Source organism: Aythya fuligula, chromosome 4 (assembly GCF_009819795.1).
Source record: "Aythya fuligula isolate bAytFul2 chromosome 4, bAytFul2.pri, whole genome shotgun sequence".
Classification (NCBI taxonomy): Eukaryota; Metazoa; Chordata; class Aves; order Anseriformes; family Anatidae; genus Aythya; species Aythya fuligula.
The window spans coordinates 50,440,366-50,458,764 of record NC_045562.1 but is presented as its reverse complement, the minus strand read 5'-3'; the positions used below and the strand labels follow the sequence as shown (position 1 = coordinate 50,458,764).

Genomic DNA, 18,399 nt, shown 5'->3' with positions numbered 1-18,399 from the left:
CTAACATCTCCTGAAGCTCCTTCAGGAAGGGTACCTGAAAAGCATTCTTTTAAACCACCAGCTCTGCACTTTTTTTTTAGATATATGAATATGTTTTGCACAAAGGACCACTGCTTTTCATGAAACATGGATTTAAGCATGGGCAGGGTATACATGCTCAACAGCAGCAATGCAGGTGTAAATACAGACAGGACTAAACAATCCCTTGTTATGCATCAGAAATCATATTTTGTACATCTTTGATACACTCTTCCCAAGCATTGCCCTGCACCACCTCAGGCTGCTGTGTCTTTGGCTCCAGTACTTCCCTTTTCCCTTCTCCCCATACCAAAGAACCCTGCCAAAGATCACAGCACAACAAAGAGTGAAAGTGGGCAGCAATCCCTCCTCCCTCCTTCATCCAATGATTCTCTCCGTCAAGTGCCAGAGCAGTAACGGAGAATAACTGGGGTATTGTTCAAGGTATTAGTGCCTTAAACAGTGAGAAGAGTGACAAACATGTCTGCCTGCTGCATCAGTTGCGCTTAGCTATTTTGCTTAAGAAAAGAGAAACAGGAGCTGAAAAATATCTGGGGAAAAAAAAAAAAAAAGAATACAAAATGATAATAATAAATCACTTGACATGTGCAGCACTCCCATTATGACCAGAATGCTGGTCCCAAATTCTGTTCATTTCAGTACAAATCAATCACTGGCAATACTGCTGGCTTCAATTTGTGTGAAGCTGTCGCATATACAGTCATGAATAGCAGCCAGTTCACGGCTGATGTATTTGCCAGCTCATGGTTGATATATTAAAGAAACGCTCTTAGGTTTCACAGTTTTCCTTCCTGCATAGAAGTGTGTCAATAGATTTTCTTTATTTTTATGCATCTGCAATCCAAAGAAGCAGAGGACTGGAATTACTGCATAAACACCAGAGGAAACGTGTATTTCCTGAAAGAAACACTAATTGTACTGTTTGAAAGAGAAGCCTGAATCACTATTTGGGAAGCACAGAAGTACACACAGGTGTGCAATTTGGATACTTTCACACTAGGGTTATCTATGACCCAGGAATAGTATAGCAGCTTTTTAAGACTGCTAAATTTAAGTTCTAAAATACAATCAGGACAGGAGTGTTTGCTATACATTTGGTAATACCTGACACAGTGCTGCATATCACTCAAAGGCTTACAAAGGTAAGTAGATTGATGCTCACTGCCCAAAATAACAGCTCTGTGCTACAGAGGGGCTGACACTAGAGTCATTCAGAAGAGCTGAGTTTACGTGCCATGCATAGATCCTTGGTTTTTGTTTAGCCCTTCCCAGCCCACAGGCTGGGACAAGGGTTATGAAATAGACCTGCTCTGTAGCTTGGACAAGATATGTCACCTGTTTTCAACAGCCATCTCAGTGTCCTTCCCTTCTGTGCATCAACTATAGACACTGTTATGGCAGACAGGTAAGAGCCAGGCTCCTTTGCACACTGTAGTCACCTCTGTTTCTTACGTGGGCGTTTGCTTCCATCAGTAGAAACACATAATACCTCCTCTTCCCCCCCTACTCCAGCTGTCATCCAAATAACCAAACAGGACTGGTTGCTATTGAATCCAGTACTCACATCCCATTAAAATGTTTAGTCAAGAATAAAGTTATATATACACCATTTCAAATGTTCATAATGCCTAACTTTATAATTCTAGTATTTTTTTCTTGCCGCTAGTACATAAAAATTCCAGTACTTCAGGAACCTAACATTTAGAGAAACCCAGTTTCTGCCTAAGTACATGTAGATGTACTAATGTGCATGTGGAACCAGAATAGACAACCTCATAAGCTATCACAACATAGCACTGCATAATAAGCCTACAAAATAAGGGTGCATTCCTTGTTAATTCTCTGAAAATCACCTTCCAAATGCTCAGTGTGGAAATTAGAAATCATATTTCTAACTTGCTCCACAGTTAACATATCACTGAAAAAGAGTTGTTCTTGTTTGATGTCATAGTTTGCATTCGTGTGCTTGAATTAAACCTTGTCCTTGAAATGTACTGGAACAAGCAAGTTGTGGAGAGAGAGATATTACACATGGAAAGACGGGGGCTTTGACCATTGATGAAGCAGCTAGTTAAGCAATAATGTTCTCTCTAGCAGTGCTGGGAGCAACTTAAATATTGGAGACAGAAAAACTCCTAGGGAAAGGCTTACCTCCAATACCTCACACACCCCTGAAGACTTTTCTAAGGGGAGCATGTTCCAGCTCCTCCTGCACCCAGTAGGATTTGCAGAATCAGCATGCACTGAAGAAAAAAAAAATGGAGCAAAAAATGGAGCAGTGGGGAAAGCTGCCCACCTCTCACCAGCACAGCTGTGAGTGGTGAGCACCTAGCTCAGTGCCCTGCCAAAGCTGAGCAGGATGCATGCTGATTCCTAGGGTAGCCTTACCAGTACAGTGCCCAGCAGCTCTCTTCACAAACTGGTTACTTGTATATGCCTTATTCAAGACTACCCTCATGACAATAGCTCGTTCTCCTCCTTCAAAACTCTCAGGTATCTCTCATTTTTCTTTCCTCCAGTTGAAAAATTGTTATTGGTTTGTGCTGGTGCAGCCCCACAATCACAGTATACATGTGACCCTATGTTCTCCTTTATCAAATGTTATCAATATCATTCATTTCTTCCAATGTTAATTTATTATTTCTGTGTACTGACACAATCTCACAACCCCATATCACCTGAAGATTTCATCATTCTACTAATGCCTTGTGCCAAGGTCACTAACAAAAATGTTAAACAAGGTTGATCCCACAGCCAAGTCTTAAAGAACCAAATTCCATTGACATTAGCAAAAGTCAGATTAATCACTACATTACAAAACATACTAAAATGCTACATTTGGTTTGTATTAAGGAAAACATTCACAGATATTTCAGTTATGGTGCATATCCCTAGTAAAAGGATATCATGATAAAAATAATCTGAACAACAAAAATTATATATATGATGTAAAACGTTTGCTGCTTCCTAAAAATATTTTACTTTTGTTTGTTTGCTTGCTTTATATAACAGTAAGAAACACAAAACTACTGCCAATTGGTAGCTTTTAGTTTGGAGGCATCAGAACAAGAAATAGAACATGAAAATCAAATGGAAGCCAAATTAAATGCAACCCAAGAAATGAAAGGAAAGACTCCTTTCCAAGGGCAAGTCAGGCAAACACTCAATTATCCTCAAACAACACAGAGCTGCTGTGCTACTCCAGATGGGGCTCCACAGGAAACACTGAGTCCACATTTTTTTACATTCTCACTCTGGATTCTGAAAGGAACTGATTTTCTAGAGACATTTGGGTGAGATTTTTGGGAGACATTTGATATGCTGTAGCTCAAGAACACAAAATGTGAGTCTGGAAGCTCTCATAAAATGCAACGTATCACAGCATACAAAACCCGCCTTAGTGTGTTTGATAAAGATTGCCTTTTTATAAAACAGGCCAACTTAATGCTTATGGCAACTGACACCTCACCCTTCCTTTGAAATAGCCTGTCATTCTGACTTTTCCAACCAGCTCCACAATTCACAACCACTAGCAAGCCAGAAGTGGTACGTACTTTGCTACTGTATCCTACCCCAAGAGGATACCATCTTTCATAAGAGATTCATAATCACTATTCCTTTCTGTCCAAACAAATATTGAATTAGTCCAAAAAAGTGTATATAAAGAGATTTAAGGAGCAACCACCCTATGTGTTAGCATACTCAGACCAGAGAGGCAGGGGGACATGGAACAGGACAGGAAGTTCAAATTCTGTCAGGCAGTGAAATAACTCAATCTGTTCATATCTTCCAGCTCTCCAACATGGGACACACCTCTGCCTCCCTATTTGTTGAAAACACTAGAGCAGGTTAGTTGTAAACAGCAGTTCCTGAAGCCCAAGTTTACACATCTGAAGCCCGGAGAAATGCAAATTAAAGGCCTCTTCCATAATGCTCCATCTGTCTGGGACTTGGCACCCTGGATTTGAGATTTCAGTATTGCTCCCTCAGAGACCTCCGTCTCCTGAGGCATCAGGTGGATACACAGGACCAAGATCCCACCATCTCTCTGGATGGTGTGCTACAACATCCAAATTCTTTAGGTAATCTGTGTATTGAAACTGAAGAATCAAGCACAAACCTCACTGCATCTTGCAACAAAGAGGTGTGATCATATGATTTACAGCTTAGAGCAGAGTATGTCAGATTTTTGCCAAGATGTAGCCTTCCAAGATACCAGTGCAAAAGCATGTCACACAAGTGACTGGTAATTCCCCGCACTTCAGCTAAGAATTGTTTTAGCTCAGGGGTTTGGTTGTTTTTACCTGCCCCAAAAATAATAATAGACATATCCTAATTTATGTGAGGTGATAACAGATTTCCACCAAATTTGATATTAACCCCATTAATATGGAACCAGATTTGGAATAAAATAATCTAAGCCCCACCATTCCATTGATCATTATATCATGATCAATGAAACAACATGCAGTATTGCAAACAACATTTGAAATATTTACTGTATTAAAAAGCAGAGAGATCTTACTTTAATTTTAAGCAATACATACTATTTTGCAGGGTTTTTTTTCTTTAAAATGATCTTAACTGAAATTGGGAAAAACACATTCAGTATGAATTCTTCCTATGTAGAGAGTGCTAATGCAAGATGCCTTTTTTTGCTAGTCCCAGAGCAGAAAGTCCATTTTATCTGACATAAAGATAGGATAACTAAACAAACCTCCTTGCAGGCATGTGTAAAATGTGGTAATTAATGCTGCTTCCTTCCCTTGACAAGTGGATTCACAAGCAATTGACTGTGAATAATAAAATGAAGGATGGTGTTAGCATACTTTAAAATAAATCTATATGATCTATTGTTAAATACTATGGCAGATTCATGGAGCAAGACTGATGGTAAACTTCTGTGATAAAATGTACAGATGAAAACGCTTCCTATCACAATAAATAAATAAATAAAATCCACTCACAGATCATTTCCTTTTATATTTAAGCTCAACTTCGATGGATACTGCTATTTACTACCACACAAGAATGCTGCACAAACATGCGTCAATCTAACCTCTTCAATATTTAACAAGGTTGGCACACTATAAACAGCTGCTCACATAATGTGGAAATCCTGAAACATTCTCTAAGCCTATATAAGCCTTGACTTGAGCCAAAAAATAAAGTACTGCATTGTTTTGTATGTATTGCCAGTTTTTCGACAAGCAAGCCAACTTTGCACTTCAATGAAGTCAGATTGCAAATTTAGCATGCACTGAAGTAGTCTGCAGCAGCTGAGCTGAGATTCATGGGAATGGGATCATCAGCACAGCAATACACAATACCGAACTGACAAACTTAGTCATCTTGTTACAGAACAAAGAGAGGTGGTAACAGCCACAGTACATCTTTCCTATGATAAGGCCAACCTAGAATCTGTAAAACAAACAAGAACACTATTTAGAAGTCACATGCCAAGTTCTAGGGGGATCACAGTAATGATAAAAGCAAATGCCAGGATATCATGCAATTTTATCCTATGATTGTATTTAAGAACATGAACACAAAGAACACTGAAAGCTGTGAGAAATTCTTGTCTTTGTACAGCACAGAGTTAGCTCCTTCATACATCTCAGCGGCATCTTCCTATATCCTATTTGTGTTCTACATAGCAGCTTTCAATTATTCCCTGCAGTTTTAAATTTGTTCATAATTTATACTATAGATACATCCTGTTGGGACTGTAGTACAAAATAAAGCAGGTCCTACTGGCCAGCCTAACACAGATTCAGTAGTACTTGACATTAAAATCCTTTTCACAGGCCTCTGGCCACTAGGGGACACAACCATCACCAACTTCTTATGAGCAGGTACACACTGAAACTAGGGCCATGCATTTGCAAGGTAATGCAGAGCTTCTATTCTAATCAGCCCCAGCACACTGTGGAAAACAGTTCAGCAGTCCTGGGGTTAGATACATGGACACTTCAGTAGCTCTGCTCAGCCTCATCCTACTACAGACTCTCAGAGGAACATTATGCAAGGTCCCAGGGCTGCTTTTACACCATTTGTTTACTGAAACAGGGAGCTCAGTGGTGCATGCCAATGCATTTTCTAGATCCTTAGCACATCTTTGACGCAGGATTTCACTGAAATGGTATCTCTTTGGGACACAGACAGTACAATATTTAAAGCAGTATCTTCTACCTTCTCAAGGATAAATTCACAGTGGAATTTACAAGTGACATCATCACCATCCGGTACCAATCCTAAGTATCCGATACCTAGAAGCAGCAGAGAGCTAACACTTTTGACATCCAGCAAGCAGCTGTCAAATCTGGGGAGAAACACCCTAGAGAGCAGATTTGAGATTACATGCCTTTAGAGTAGCAGTCATCAGACTCTATCCAGCACTCTTGGCTCTGAGCTCTTTCCTGAGGCTAGATAGCTAAATCACAGTATGAAACGATACACACAAAAAGACTGTGTCCCTCTCTGCAGTAGCCCTACACCCAGGATGGGAACCTGTGTTTGGTGAAAGATGACAACTTCTGAAATCTGCCAGGACTGTGGCAGGGATATCAGCCCAGGTCTCCACCTCTTAAGTGCTTACCCACCAGGCTACTGGATATCCCATGACAGGTGGTTCTCATTTCCTTCCTATAGATGTTGCACTCTGCACTCTTCAATCTCACCCTCCCATTGCACTGAAAGCCCAAACAAGCTGATCCAAGAATCAGTTCCTCCCACTCTCCCCAGCCCCATATAAATTATTTAACAGAACAGAAACAGCTTCAATCAGAGCTTAGCAAACATCCCATGCACTACCAAGTAGTATTCTGGTTACTAAAACAGTTCTCTGAGACAGAACAGGCAGGACACAAGCCTGCTCAGACTCCAGGATGAAGCACAGTAGGTATTTCTTCCACCTAAGATTCATGGCAAATGCTCTGGAAGCAACAAGACGGTTCTGTACATGTCTACCCAGGGAAATTTAGTAATTAAGCCTTTTAGGTGCCTAATCACCATTTTGGGCACTTAATATCCTCAGATTAAATAAATAAATAAATAAATAAATAGGGTACCATGATCAGAGCAGTTTTAAAGTCACACAGAAGAGATTTATCAGAATAATCAAGCATAAAATGAAGAGGTATTACTATAATGGAATGAAAAGTGAACAGTAAACAAACATCTTTATGCCTCAATAGTGATCTTGCAAGACTAAGATTAGAATCTTTTGTGATAGTATTATTAAGCCTTCAATATGACACAGGTAAATTAATATATTGGAAGATCAGTGATCTGCTATACAAAAGCACGGGTTTCCAAAACTGAGGGATCTCTGTTAATTCATAGAAAAACTCATACAAAAAAATTGGAAGGCTTAAAGCAACCAAGAGTCTGGCATTACATACTGTTTATCTGCAATATGAATATTGTTTGTGTGGTAATTAAGTAATATTTTCCTATTAAACTCTACTACAGTGTTTTTTATCCTTTCCATTCCTTCCTAAGAAAACAGTCTGTTCTTTTGGGAGGACATTACATAGCCTGCCAAATTCACACCATTTGACATTTACCAGGGAAGTAGCATGTTGTCATCAGTGTAAATAATGCTGCTTGTCCCAATTCCCACTGAGTCACCATATTGCCATGCTGCTAGCAAATGCACAACTTGGAGGAGAAATCTACCATGTTTTACTATTATGTTGCAGAGCCAGTCAATCAAAATTTTACTGGAATAGTACTAGAGATTTTGTTTTGCCTTACAGAGCCCTGGAATATGATCAAGTAAAAGCTCCACCTGCCACAAAACACAATGAATTCCAATTTATAGCTTTAGCAATGCAAACAGCAACACAGATTGCTCAGGGAGAAAAAGCAAGGGGAGGTAAGCTACAACAGCCAGTCCACCATCCATGCTGCCGACTTTATGATCTGAATCATGCAAGAGGAGGAGAGGTAAGAAGATCCTACATCGCACAATTGCATATGCCTACAAGTGTGTGATGTGGAAGAAAAGCAAATTCAAAGTTAGAGAGACATAAGAAAACTACAAGGAGCTTTTTTTTTTTTTTTTTTTTAAAAAAAAAAGATGCCAATCAAGCCCATGCCAAATAAACACATCCACCTGTATAGCAGTTAATAGCCATTAAGAGTTAAAAGCACACACATGTATATTGTCTTAAACACTGTGTTTATATCATGACAAAAATGAAAGAACTGAAAACGGAGCTACAGAGAAAAAATCTACTAGGATAGGTTAAGTGCTAACCAATTCTGGAGGTGCTCTGTAAAACATCTACAAAAGGAAGAACGTGTGATTAGGAACCAAAGAACATTATTTTCTGTATCTTCAAGTTTTAGTGACCTTAAAACCTTACTTAAATTTGCTTCAGTACTTTGCTGAAAATGCCTTGAACAGTCCTCATAAACTTTCCCGAACTTCTCATTGTTTATTTCTTCTGACTCCAAATTTCCCAGAGTAAAAATAAAGTCAGCTAGAAATCTCACACAGCAGTGAAACTCAACTGCAATTTGGTGTCATTGGGCTCCACAGTATTGAAAATTCATTGTGGAGGAGAAACAAAATTGAAGTTTAAATATACACGCAGAAAATATTTTAAGCAGAAAATATGAAGAGGCTTGAGTTTACAGGCAACATGGGGAAACCTATTAACACCCTGAGATTTTGTATAATGCTGAACAAACTGAAAACCCTCCCCCTGACACCATAAAGGTCTATTCTGAGTTGGTGTTTCTGATACGCTACCACCTTCTTTTGTTTTTCCAAGTACTTATATTTATTTATACAAAATAAAAGAAGAAAAAATTAAGGAAGTTGGAATTAGGTCAATACAAGACTTTACTTACTGCTTAGAACTGATATTAGCACAAAACTAACTCTTATTATTAAAATAAACTTGTATTGTTTATTCAAATGATGAAACCTGAAAGAGTCTCGTCAGGAGACCAGCACAGTGACAGAGAAAGGCGCTTATGGTTTTTGTTTGTTTTAATTAAAACAGTAGGTCTTAGTATTTTCTAGAATAACAAGAGATTGACGTTACTGAGCTATACTTTAGTTTCCAAAATAAAAGCCTTATCCAAATTAAGTCTTCCAGTAACTACAGTAAACACTGTCAAGTCCTTGAGCATCAGACAAATAACAGCAGAGCATATCCCTCATATTCCCTTGCCTACAATTGTGGTAGTTCATTATAATACTTAGAGAAAATTGAAGAGTGAGCAATTACCATATTTCCAAGTAATGTTTGGAGGAGGTAGCACTCCAGAAGGATTTCTTGTTTAGTTGTAAATCAATCATAATCCTGCCTTTTGTGCATATCAGTAAAAAAAAAAAAAAAAAAAAAAAAAAAAAAATTCCCCTTTCCATAAGAAAACTTCATTCCACAACTTTGAATTCCAACAGTTATGTTATTTTTATCAACACCCAGCTATTTTTTACCTTTGTGATAACTGAATTCTGGAATTCAATGGAGCTTACATCACATTTAAGTTGGATCAGAATCTAGCCCCAAACTTAACACTACTTTGTGTAGTTTTAGTAATTACTCTGCTCACTTAGCTAAGAGAAATGTTTTTTACTTCCACTGTCAATTTATTCCACAACTGAAATGTATCAAAGGTAGAGCAGTATCAGGTTCTTGGAAAGAAATCAGAGCTTTTAATGTAACACTTTAATTTATGCTGTTTAGAAAGATATACCATGTAAAATATTAGGAAAAACATTTATCATTGTTGACCTCAAATTTATGTCCCAATCATTGTGTTGTTTGACCATATATTTAGCTTTATACGTTGTCAGTAGTTCCAGTTCCTGGATAGGGCTACCTAAGTCTAACAAACAAAAAAGCAAAAGCAAAAAAACAAAAACCAAAACAAAAAACAAAACGACCAAGCAACCAACCAAAAAAACCCACACTTTTGTACCTGAGCATTACAGGTAGTAAAATACTTTAAAGACCACTTTGTTGGGATACCTAAAAGGTAGAATAGATCCAAAGTTCCCACTAAATCACTGCAGCATTGTTCCAGGTAGCCACTCTCTTAGCTTTCAAATAGCATTTAGTATGTGTACATTATGACTCTAAATCATTGACAGCAAAAGTGTTGACTAATGGAGCTAAAGCAACAGAAAATTGTTGACATGTCAAATAAATTATTCACACAGCACAGTGGTACCCCTTCTTAAGGTCCTATCCTTCCATTTGCATGAACTCCAAAAAGCTCTTGAGCCTGAAGTCCTTTAATAGGATCTGTGATTTAAAAAAAAAAAAAAAAAAAAAAAAAAAGCTTATTATCTACTGAAATGCTGTTCCATCTCCACTATTAAGTCATGCATCCTCATGAGGAGGTCAATAAACAGAGCATCCCTTTGTGGTCCAAGTACCCCATTTAGATGTGGCTGCTCCTCAAATAACTCCCTCTGCATATGTGAAAAATGGATTTAGTTGCACTTCTCTATTTGCTGGGAGAGGGGAAGCTATTATTCTATTAGCCCCACAGTAACAAGAAACATGACAGTGTCACTTGTAAACTTATCAGGTACACTATGGATGCTCCAGTTAGGACAGGAGTGTGCATCTATGCAACACTGAAGAGCTTAACCCCCGAGTTCCTCCATTAAATGCTAAATGGCTAACTCAAGACAGTGTGACACTTAACCAGCTTCAGAAAATGGGAAGAAAGTTCACGAATTACAATCTACTTGTTATCAAGCTTAACAAAATTATTCCATTCAAAAGGTTTGTTTGAGTCTGACCTGTTTTTTTCAAGTTTCTCACTCTTGTAACAAACAGCTGAGGTTGAAGCTCATTCTAACAGTGTTTAGAAGCCTGTTTTTGAAGAATATTTTTTGGTAACATTCTTCATCTCCAAAATTGGATAGGTCTTTAAAAATAAACTTCATAAGAATACAGTGAAAAGGAAATAGTGCAGAAGCATAAAAATAGATTCAGGAGCCCAATAACAACCTATAAATCATTCATTTCCATCACATACTGACTTGCAACAACACTTCTGCTTTTACTAAAGAAAGGAGTTCAGAATGCTTCAGGACAGGTTCGTTCCTTCCAACCTGAAAGCAATTTAACTTGGTCCCAAGACAAGGAAATCACAGGAGACCATAGTGTAAGTCATCTTTCTTAGCTTAGACTTGAACACTATCTCACTGGGGCTGACAAAAGGGATGAAGGAGGCTGTCCAAGTCCCTTGTGAACTCAAGGCAGGTCTCAAACAAGCTTGGGTCCTACTCATGTGATAACAACTGCAGATCTGCACTCCTCCTTATGGAAATACATTTGTTTGTATCAGAAAGATATATGCTACAAGAAGAAAAAGAGTTAAAATGGGGGAATAGATAAAAAATGAGTACAACGGCATGGCTAAAATGATATCAGGTGATAGAGGAGCACACACTTCATCTGCAGGCACTACAAAAGTTGTCTGTTCCCTCCTACCTACACCAACCCAGTAAATTAGCTTCACACAAGGAATTTTGTTTGGATTTAAACGCTATTCAGACTACTTAGCTAGTCTCCAAGATCCTTTTAATGCTTAATGTAACTGATAAATTGACCAGTCATGTCCACTGTGTGGATCAAAGAAGTCAATACAATTACACAAGAGACTAATTCCACAAAGCTTAATTTTGTGAGTGGCAAATTTACCAGATCAGGCAAAGACAGTTCAAACAAAAACAACGACAACAACAACAAACTTTGAAAGCCTTTGCTTGAGCTCTGGCAACTGTGCTGCTAACAATAGAATTTCTAGCAGATTAGCAGCAATGTACAGCAAACTTTAAAAAATGTATTTTAACTGGGTAAAAAAATCTAAAACTACTGTTTAGCAGTGGAGACTAAATGTGTAGTATTTGTTTATGTTAAGAAATAATACTTAGAGGTTATATGCTGCAGACAATTGTCGTACATTCTTTATGTACCACAGATTTGCAGTAAACCTGGGATTGTGTGATCTCTGGTAATACAGTGCTGATAGACAGTATACATAGAGAAAAATCAGATTTATAAGAAGACATAAGAAGATTTGAGATTATCCTTTCAGTCCTAGAACTAAAAATTTTAAGGAGAAGGGCTGTATTACATATCAGGTTGACATAACAGTCACATTTGCTTCTAGTGACCTTCTGTGCAGCAAGACACAAGAACAGAAATCCTCCTCTAGTCATTGAAGGGACTGCATGATAGCTAAGACCTTTTAACATATCTGTGAGCTCTCCCTCCTGGAAGAGCAAAGAATCAAGTCTCAGCATAGGCATGATTCAAAAAAAAACACCATAAAAATAACAGTTCCTGACATTATCATTATTGTCACTGTCACACATACAATTTTAATGCATAACCCTTCAAAACAATAGATTGCTCCCCTGACTGCTTTTAAGATCCCCAAACCTGTAAGCAGACTACCACATCTATCTCAGAGATAATAATTTAGCAACAGAATAGAACTCACATCCCAGTTTACCTAGTTTTAAATTTGGGTGAATCTGCATGTGGTCTATTGTTGCTGTTGTGAAGTCTTGTATGTTTGTTTTAAAATATTTTCTCCAAAACATTTGTGTAAATGTTGAAGTACAATACAAGACGGACACACAGCAATTCTGACCATGAATCAAAACCAATATTTTAAACCTCCATCATTACTACCTGAGAAAACTACTATTTCTCCTTGTGTTTTAATCAGATCTTAGAAATAAATCTAGTATTAAGCTATTATGCAATTTATTTTCCTACAGACTCAAGTAAAACTTCACTGTCTCCAAAAGCAATATTTATTACCACTCCCGGAGTGCTCAAGATGCTATATTAAACTGCATGCTGTACCACCAAGAAAATTAGCTAGATAAATTAATGTAGAAAGAGAACCACATGCTACTATAAGCATACTTTTTCTTGTTCCTGACTCTTACTAGCAGTGAACAGAGTGACGTGTAATAAACTCTTCAGGAGCACATCCATCCTTTTAAGTAGAATTGGGAACTAGCAGAACAACACAGCCAGAAGACTGAAAACAATAATGATGTATGGTAGGAGAGCAAAGAAGAGGAAGAAAAATGGAAGTGGGTGGACAGCAACTGAGGAGTGATATCAAATAGATTGGGTGGGAAGGCAAAAAGAGCAAATGAATAAGGAAGGAGACAAATGAGATGTGAAAAGAGACAGAAGACAAAATTACCAAGAGTTAGTCTAAAACAGTAGCTCTTAAATCATGGCTCAGTCAAAGGAAATTACAAAGTCAGCCTGACAGGAAGAGTAAATTACGATGTTGCTGTCAGCGTATTAGTTCTTGGTGTTGTCAAGAGAGCTAGCCATGACTGAGAGGTACTGGCCTACCATATGGCCAGTACAAGTGCTGTAATGACTTTGTTAGCCAAGTGTCTAATGAACAGGAGGAGGAACGCAGCAGCTAGTGAGGACAGAGAAACCAGCAAAGGGAGGAAAGGAGAATTACTCGTGAGCTCAGCTGGAAGCCAGATCAGGCCCTTATTAACTGGTCAGCACACTAAGATAACTACCACACAAGTCACACAATCCAACATGCTAAGATAGCTGAAAAGTATTCCGCTAAACAGAGCCCCAAAGCCTTTTCAGTTAGGTGAGCTCCTATGCAAAGATACATAAGTTACATAAAAATAGCATCTATGGTGGACAGAAAGCTTCATCCAGCATTCTTCAAAAAATCCTGAAATTGTAGCTGATTAAGAACAAAAACTCTATATGCAATGAGAGGATAACAGTGATAGTGAGGGAAATTCTCTGAGGTACAACTGCAATGTTTTAGCATATTTTAATTTGTTAGAGACGTTATCCACAGAAGGGAATGTGCTGTCCAGATAACCTGTAATATCTTGGTCTGTATCATCCATCCAAGCAAAATCAATACATAAAGGGAAAGAAAGCTTCATAAAGATACCTATCCCCTTTGACCCTCATCAAAACATGACTAAATATAGAAGAAATGGCAGATATGAACAGACACAACCTCTTCCTCTCCTCCAAGTTAATCCAATCTCCAAAAGTGAAAGTAAAAATTAAATAAAGCTTAACAAGATTTTGTCACTGAATACAGTGGAGCACTAGTCTTCCATGATGTTGACTTACACTGCATGCAGGGGGAGAAAGTCATCTGCCAGACACTTATACACCACACTGAATCCAGAGTCAAGAATGAGGCAAACACTTTTTTATGACTGCTCTGTAGAGAGAGCTGCACACCTCCAGGGTGCTGTCCCTGAGGGAATCTGAAATAGAATCTGTTGTTTTATAGTCCTGAGCAGGAGATACAATTCTGTTGGGATGGGCCCAGATGGAGAAGACCTGCTGGGACACGTCAAGAACTTTGTTCACTGTCTCCTCTGGAGACAGTGTTGGGAGGGTACTCAGAGGGAGCCTGGGAGGAGGTTAAAGTCCTAGTTTTGCTGAGAAACACTACCAAAAAAAAAGGAAAATAATTTTATAAATTGAAATCATACCGTGACTGTCTCTTCTGTACTTTTTTCTCTTTGTATAGGAGCAACTGGAAATTCAAGGAGGGATTTTACTGTCTTCCTTTTGGCTCTTTCCATTTGAATATTAGTAAAATAGTTGACAGCAGCAAACTCGATAAGAGCAGAGAACACAAAGGCAAAGCAGACCGCTATGAACCAGTCCATGGCAGTAGCATAGGATACTTTTGGCAGTGAGTGTCTTGCACTGATGCTCAGTGTCGTCATTGTCAACACTGTGGTTATTCCTTCAAAGAAACAGAACAAAATCACTGTTGAATCCAAGAAAACCAAAGAGAACAAAAACAGGCAAACAGCTTCAAACAAAGAATCTTAAAGCACTTAGGAATCATTTAAATTAATTCACATCTGCAAACCCCATTATCATGAAAAAAACATAGTTACATTGTAAGATATTATAACAGAAGTCACTTTGCAGTGTTCCACTCATGATCTCAACAGTAAATGGAAGAAAATACATCTCTATGTTCGGTTAAAAAATAGTATTATTTTTAATTATAGTAATATAGAGATTTTCACATTTAAATCAATATAGGAAACATGGTGTAAGATATGTATCTATGTTTTCTCAGCACTGCAAAATGATGTAGTACCATGTAATTCTACTGCCATAAGCATGATACAGATGTTGCTATCAGACAGTGCACCCTGTATTTGCTTAATAAAACAGTTTTAAGAAACTCCAAGGTCCTGCACTCAGAGATTCACCTTCCATAAAAATGAACTTCTGTGTAACACAGAAGAAATAATTCACAAGTGGAGTAAAGACAACTCATTTCTCAGCTGGATTAAGAAAACAGGGCTTAATCTTTCTTTGCTACTTGTGAATACTGCATTAGATTTAAGTCACTGCAACTACCACGTGCGTATGAATAGTAATTATACATGCACAGCAGTTAACCAGCATGGAAAGCCATGACTTTGTGACTTCAGTAGAACATCTACAACTTACTAGCAGAAAATGTGGAAGCCTTAATTTCATATTTATTTTTTTTCATTGTTTAGAATTTCCATCAACAATTTATTTTCTAAATATTTGAATATAATTTATTTAATAGAGGAACACTGTGCTCCTCAGACTGCAACAAAAACATTTTTCCTGTAATGGTTTTAGAAAGCTAACGATTACCCTGTGTCTGGTCTTCTGATCCCACTTGCAATCCAGATGCCATTAAATCATGGCAAATTATTTTGGTGCTAAGGAAAACTATAATGTTCTGTGAACAACTCTGTTAATTAGCAAGCCATCACCTTATCTTTTAAACCCTTCTGCTACCACTCAACTGATGAAATTTAATTAGGATTTCATCTTCTGAAAGAGCAACTTCAATTAAAGTGTACATGCATGAACACTGAGCTCAAATATGACCACTTCATGATAATACTTCAAGTGAAAACACCAGCTATATACAACCAATGTTTTTTTTCTTTCATCCAAAATATTCCAAGAATAGTTAAAACATCAAGAATTCTTTATCTTTCAAATATAAAATACCATGTAAAGAATGAACACTGCTCAAGTCCTACCATGATAACCACAAGGACAACTGAATGCAAACGTATATACATCTTTACTCTTATGAAAAGAACACTTGTACCCATTTTAATTCAAGAGGAAATGCATATACTGAGAAAAATTCAAAATAATTAAGAGCCTGTTTTCCAACAGGATCTTCACACACCCTCTTCCCTAAACGGGCATATCCCATCTGGGGAACCTAATATGAAAAAGCTTCATATATATACTGCCACACAGAGAACAGGACACAATTAAAACAGTCTCTCCTATTAAAAAAAAAAAAAAAAAAAAAAAAAAAGACAAGAAAAGAGCAGCAGTTAGTTCATAAATGCATAAAGAATATCTCAGAGCAAACTCAGCAGGATAAAAAACACAGATGCGAGCTCACAAAACCTTCTTCAGTGGGAAGGTGTTGAAAAACACACCACTGAAAATGTTTAATGCTGAGAAAAAAATTATGGAAAGTTATTTTATCCTGGAAGAGGCACATCCCTGCTTACCCTTATCCTTCCCAATTCTACTTTTGTTCTCTTTGAGCTAAAGATTATCTGAATTGTCTTTTTAAAAAGATATTTATTTAACAGATATAAGAACAGGATGAAGTGAACCAACTAGACAATGATTAACCAAATGTAAGGAGGAGAGGGCAGGCCATGACAGTGTTACACAGTTTACTGTCTCAGTCTTTATCAGTTTTTCCCCTATGAAACCATTCTGATGAAAGACTTGCAGTTGTCTCTGCAACTGCCCTTGGATACATGCCGTAGTTATTTATAGGGTGGCAAATTATGTTCTGGTAAATATATATATATATATACACATACACATGAACTGTAGTTATCCAGAGATAAGTACTTGCAAGCTTCTGATTAGAAATGCACATAGTTATACATGTATATAAATATATTTAAGAGTATTTTAATATAAAAAATAATTTTAAAAATCTGTTTGAGGAATAAAATTTCCTCTGTCTTTCCTCTAAGAAATACCAATCCTCCACAAATGGGTCTAAATCTCTGACTGCAGAAATCCCAATTTATGTACCTTATTAAGATTTATTTTACTATTACAGTTAAGAATTATGACAGCAAAGCATGAAGCCTTTATAAAAAGTGCAAATCACTGCTCCATGTGTAACTCCACATGCATAAACAGGTCTGGCTAATATGCAATAAAGCAATGTAATGTTCTCACAGGGTTCTCTGGTTCATAGGAAAAGTAAATCTGTTAGTAAATTGGACCCACAACTGAAGGGGCAAATTCTACCTTCCTGAGAAGCTAATATTCACTGAAGTTCAAAACATACTGGGATGTCTCTATGACGATGTTGTGTTGGTGTCACAGCTGATGTGATTTTTCAGAAAACAGGTAGCAAACAGCCAGTAGTGGTTACATAACCAGTACACAACCATACTGGTTACATAGTAGTACGTAAGTTACCCTGTTTTAATGAAAACCCTTAACAAAAGCCTTAGATGAAAAAGCCTGTAAGTCTGGCAGTGAGAACAGAGAAAATGGTTTATAATGTCTAAATGGTGATGGGGAAAATACAGCATCCTTACTGAAATATGGGTCTTACAGCCATCACTTTTGCTCCTGCATTACTGATTCTGACTGGTACTGGGGGTCGTGACAGTTTTCCCAACTCAACCATGCCTGTTCCTGTTCACTTGCAACACTGCTACCCACATTTTTTGGGTTGTGGAGGTCTCAGGCTCTCACAAAGGAAACTGAAGGACATATGCTACAGCTCCTTGCCTACCTTATCACACCACTCAGCATTCACACGCTGAAACTGGAAGCAGTGTGTGTCAGATGGTGGTAGTTGACCCAGACATATGACTGAACACACAGATGTGTGACTAGAATTCACTTGCACGTCTAATCCCACATCCAGCTAAGTGCTCCTCATACATCAGAACATTTCCATTTTGTTTTCTGCAATGCTGATATGACAGCAAGAGATCACACACTATTTAAGAAAAAGTGTGCTGGAAGACAACTCCCAAAGAGCTACCCCCATATGAGGGATGATCAGAAATAGCAGTTTACCACTAAGATAAACGATTCAGGTCTAATACACCTGGTTTGTAAGCAAGAGATTAAGCATCCCTGTCTACTATTCAGGCTACTTTCTTGGGGGGGGGGCTTTAAAAAAGATTAATGTTTACTGGATCCTATCTCCCAACCACACATTGTTAACCTGTTAAACATTCAGAATATATTGTAAAACCAAGTCATTACATCTTTGTTCCACATGAAAAGCATCCATAGTGCATCATGTTCATCATAGTGCATCTTT

General features: G+C 37.7%; 1 protein-coding gene across 1 annotated transcript in view; it reads right to left on the bottom strand.

Annotated features, from left to right (window-relative positions):
* GABRA4 (gamma-aminobutyric acid type A receptor subunit alpha4) overlaps positions 1–18,399 on the bottom strand; it is a 40,757-nt gene that overhangs the window by 4,387 nt on the left and 17,971 nt on the right. Inside the window, exon 8 of the mRNA XM_032186556.1 lies at positions 14,546–14,805. Within this exon, the coding sequence (XP_032042447.1) occupies positions 14,546–14,805 (260 nt within the window). The remainder of the gene's footprint in view (positions 1–14,545; positions 14,806–18,399) is intronic.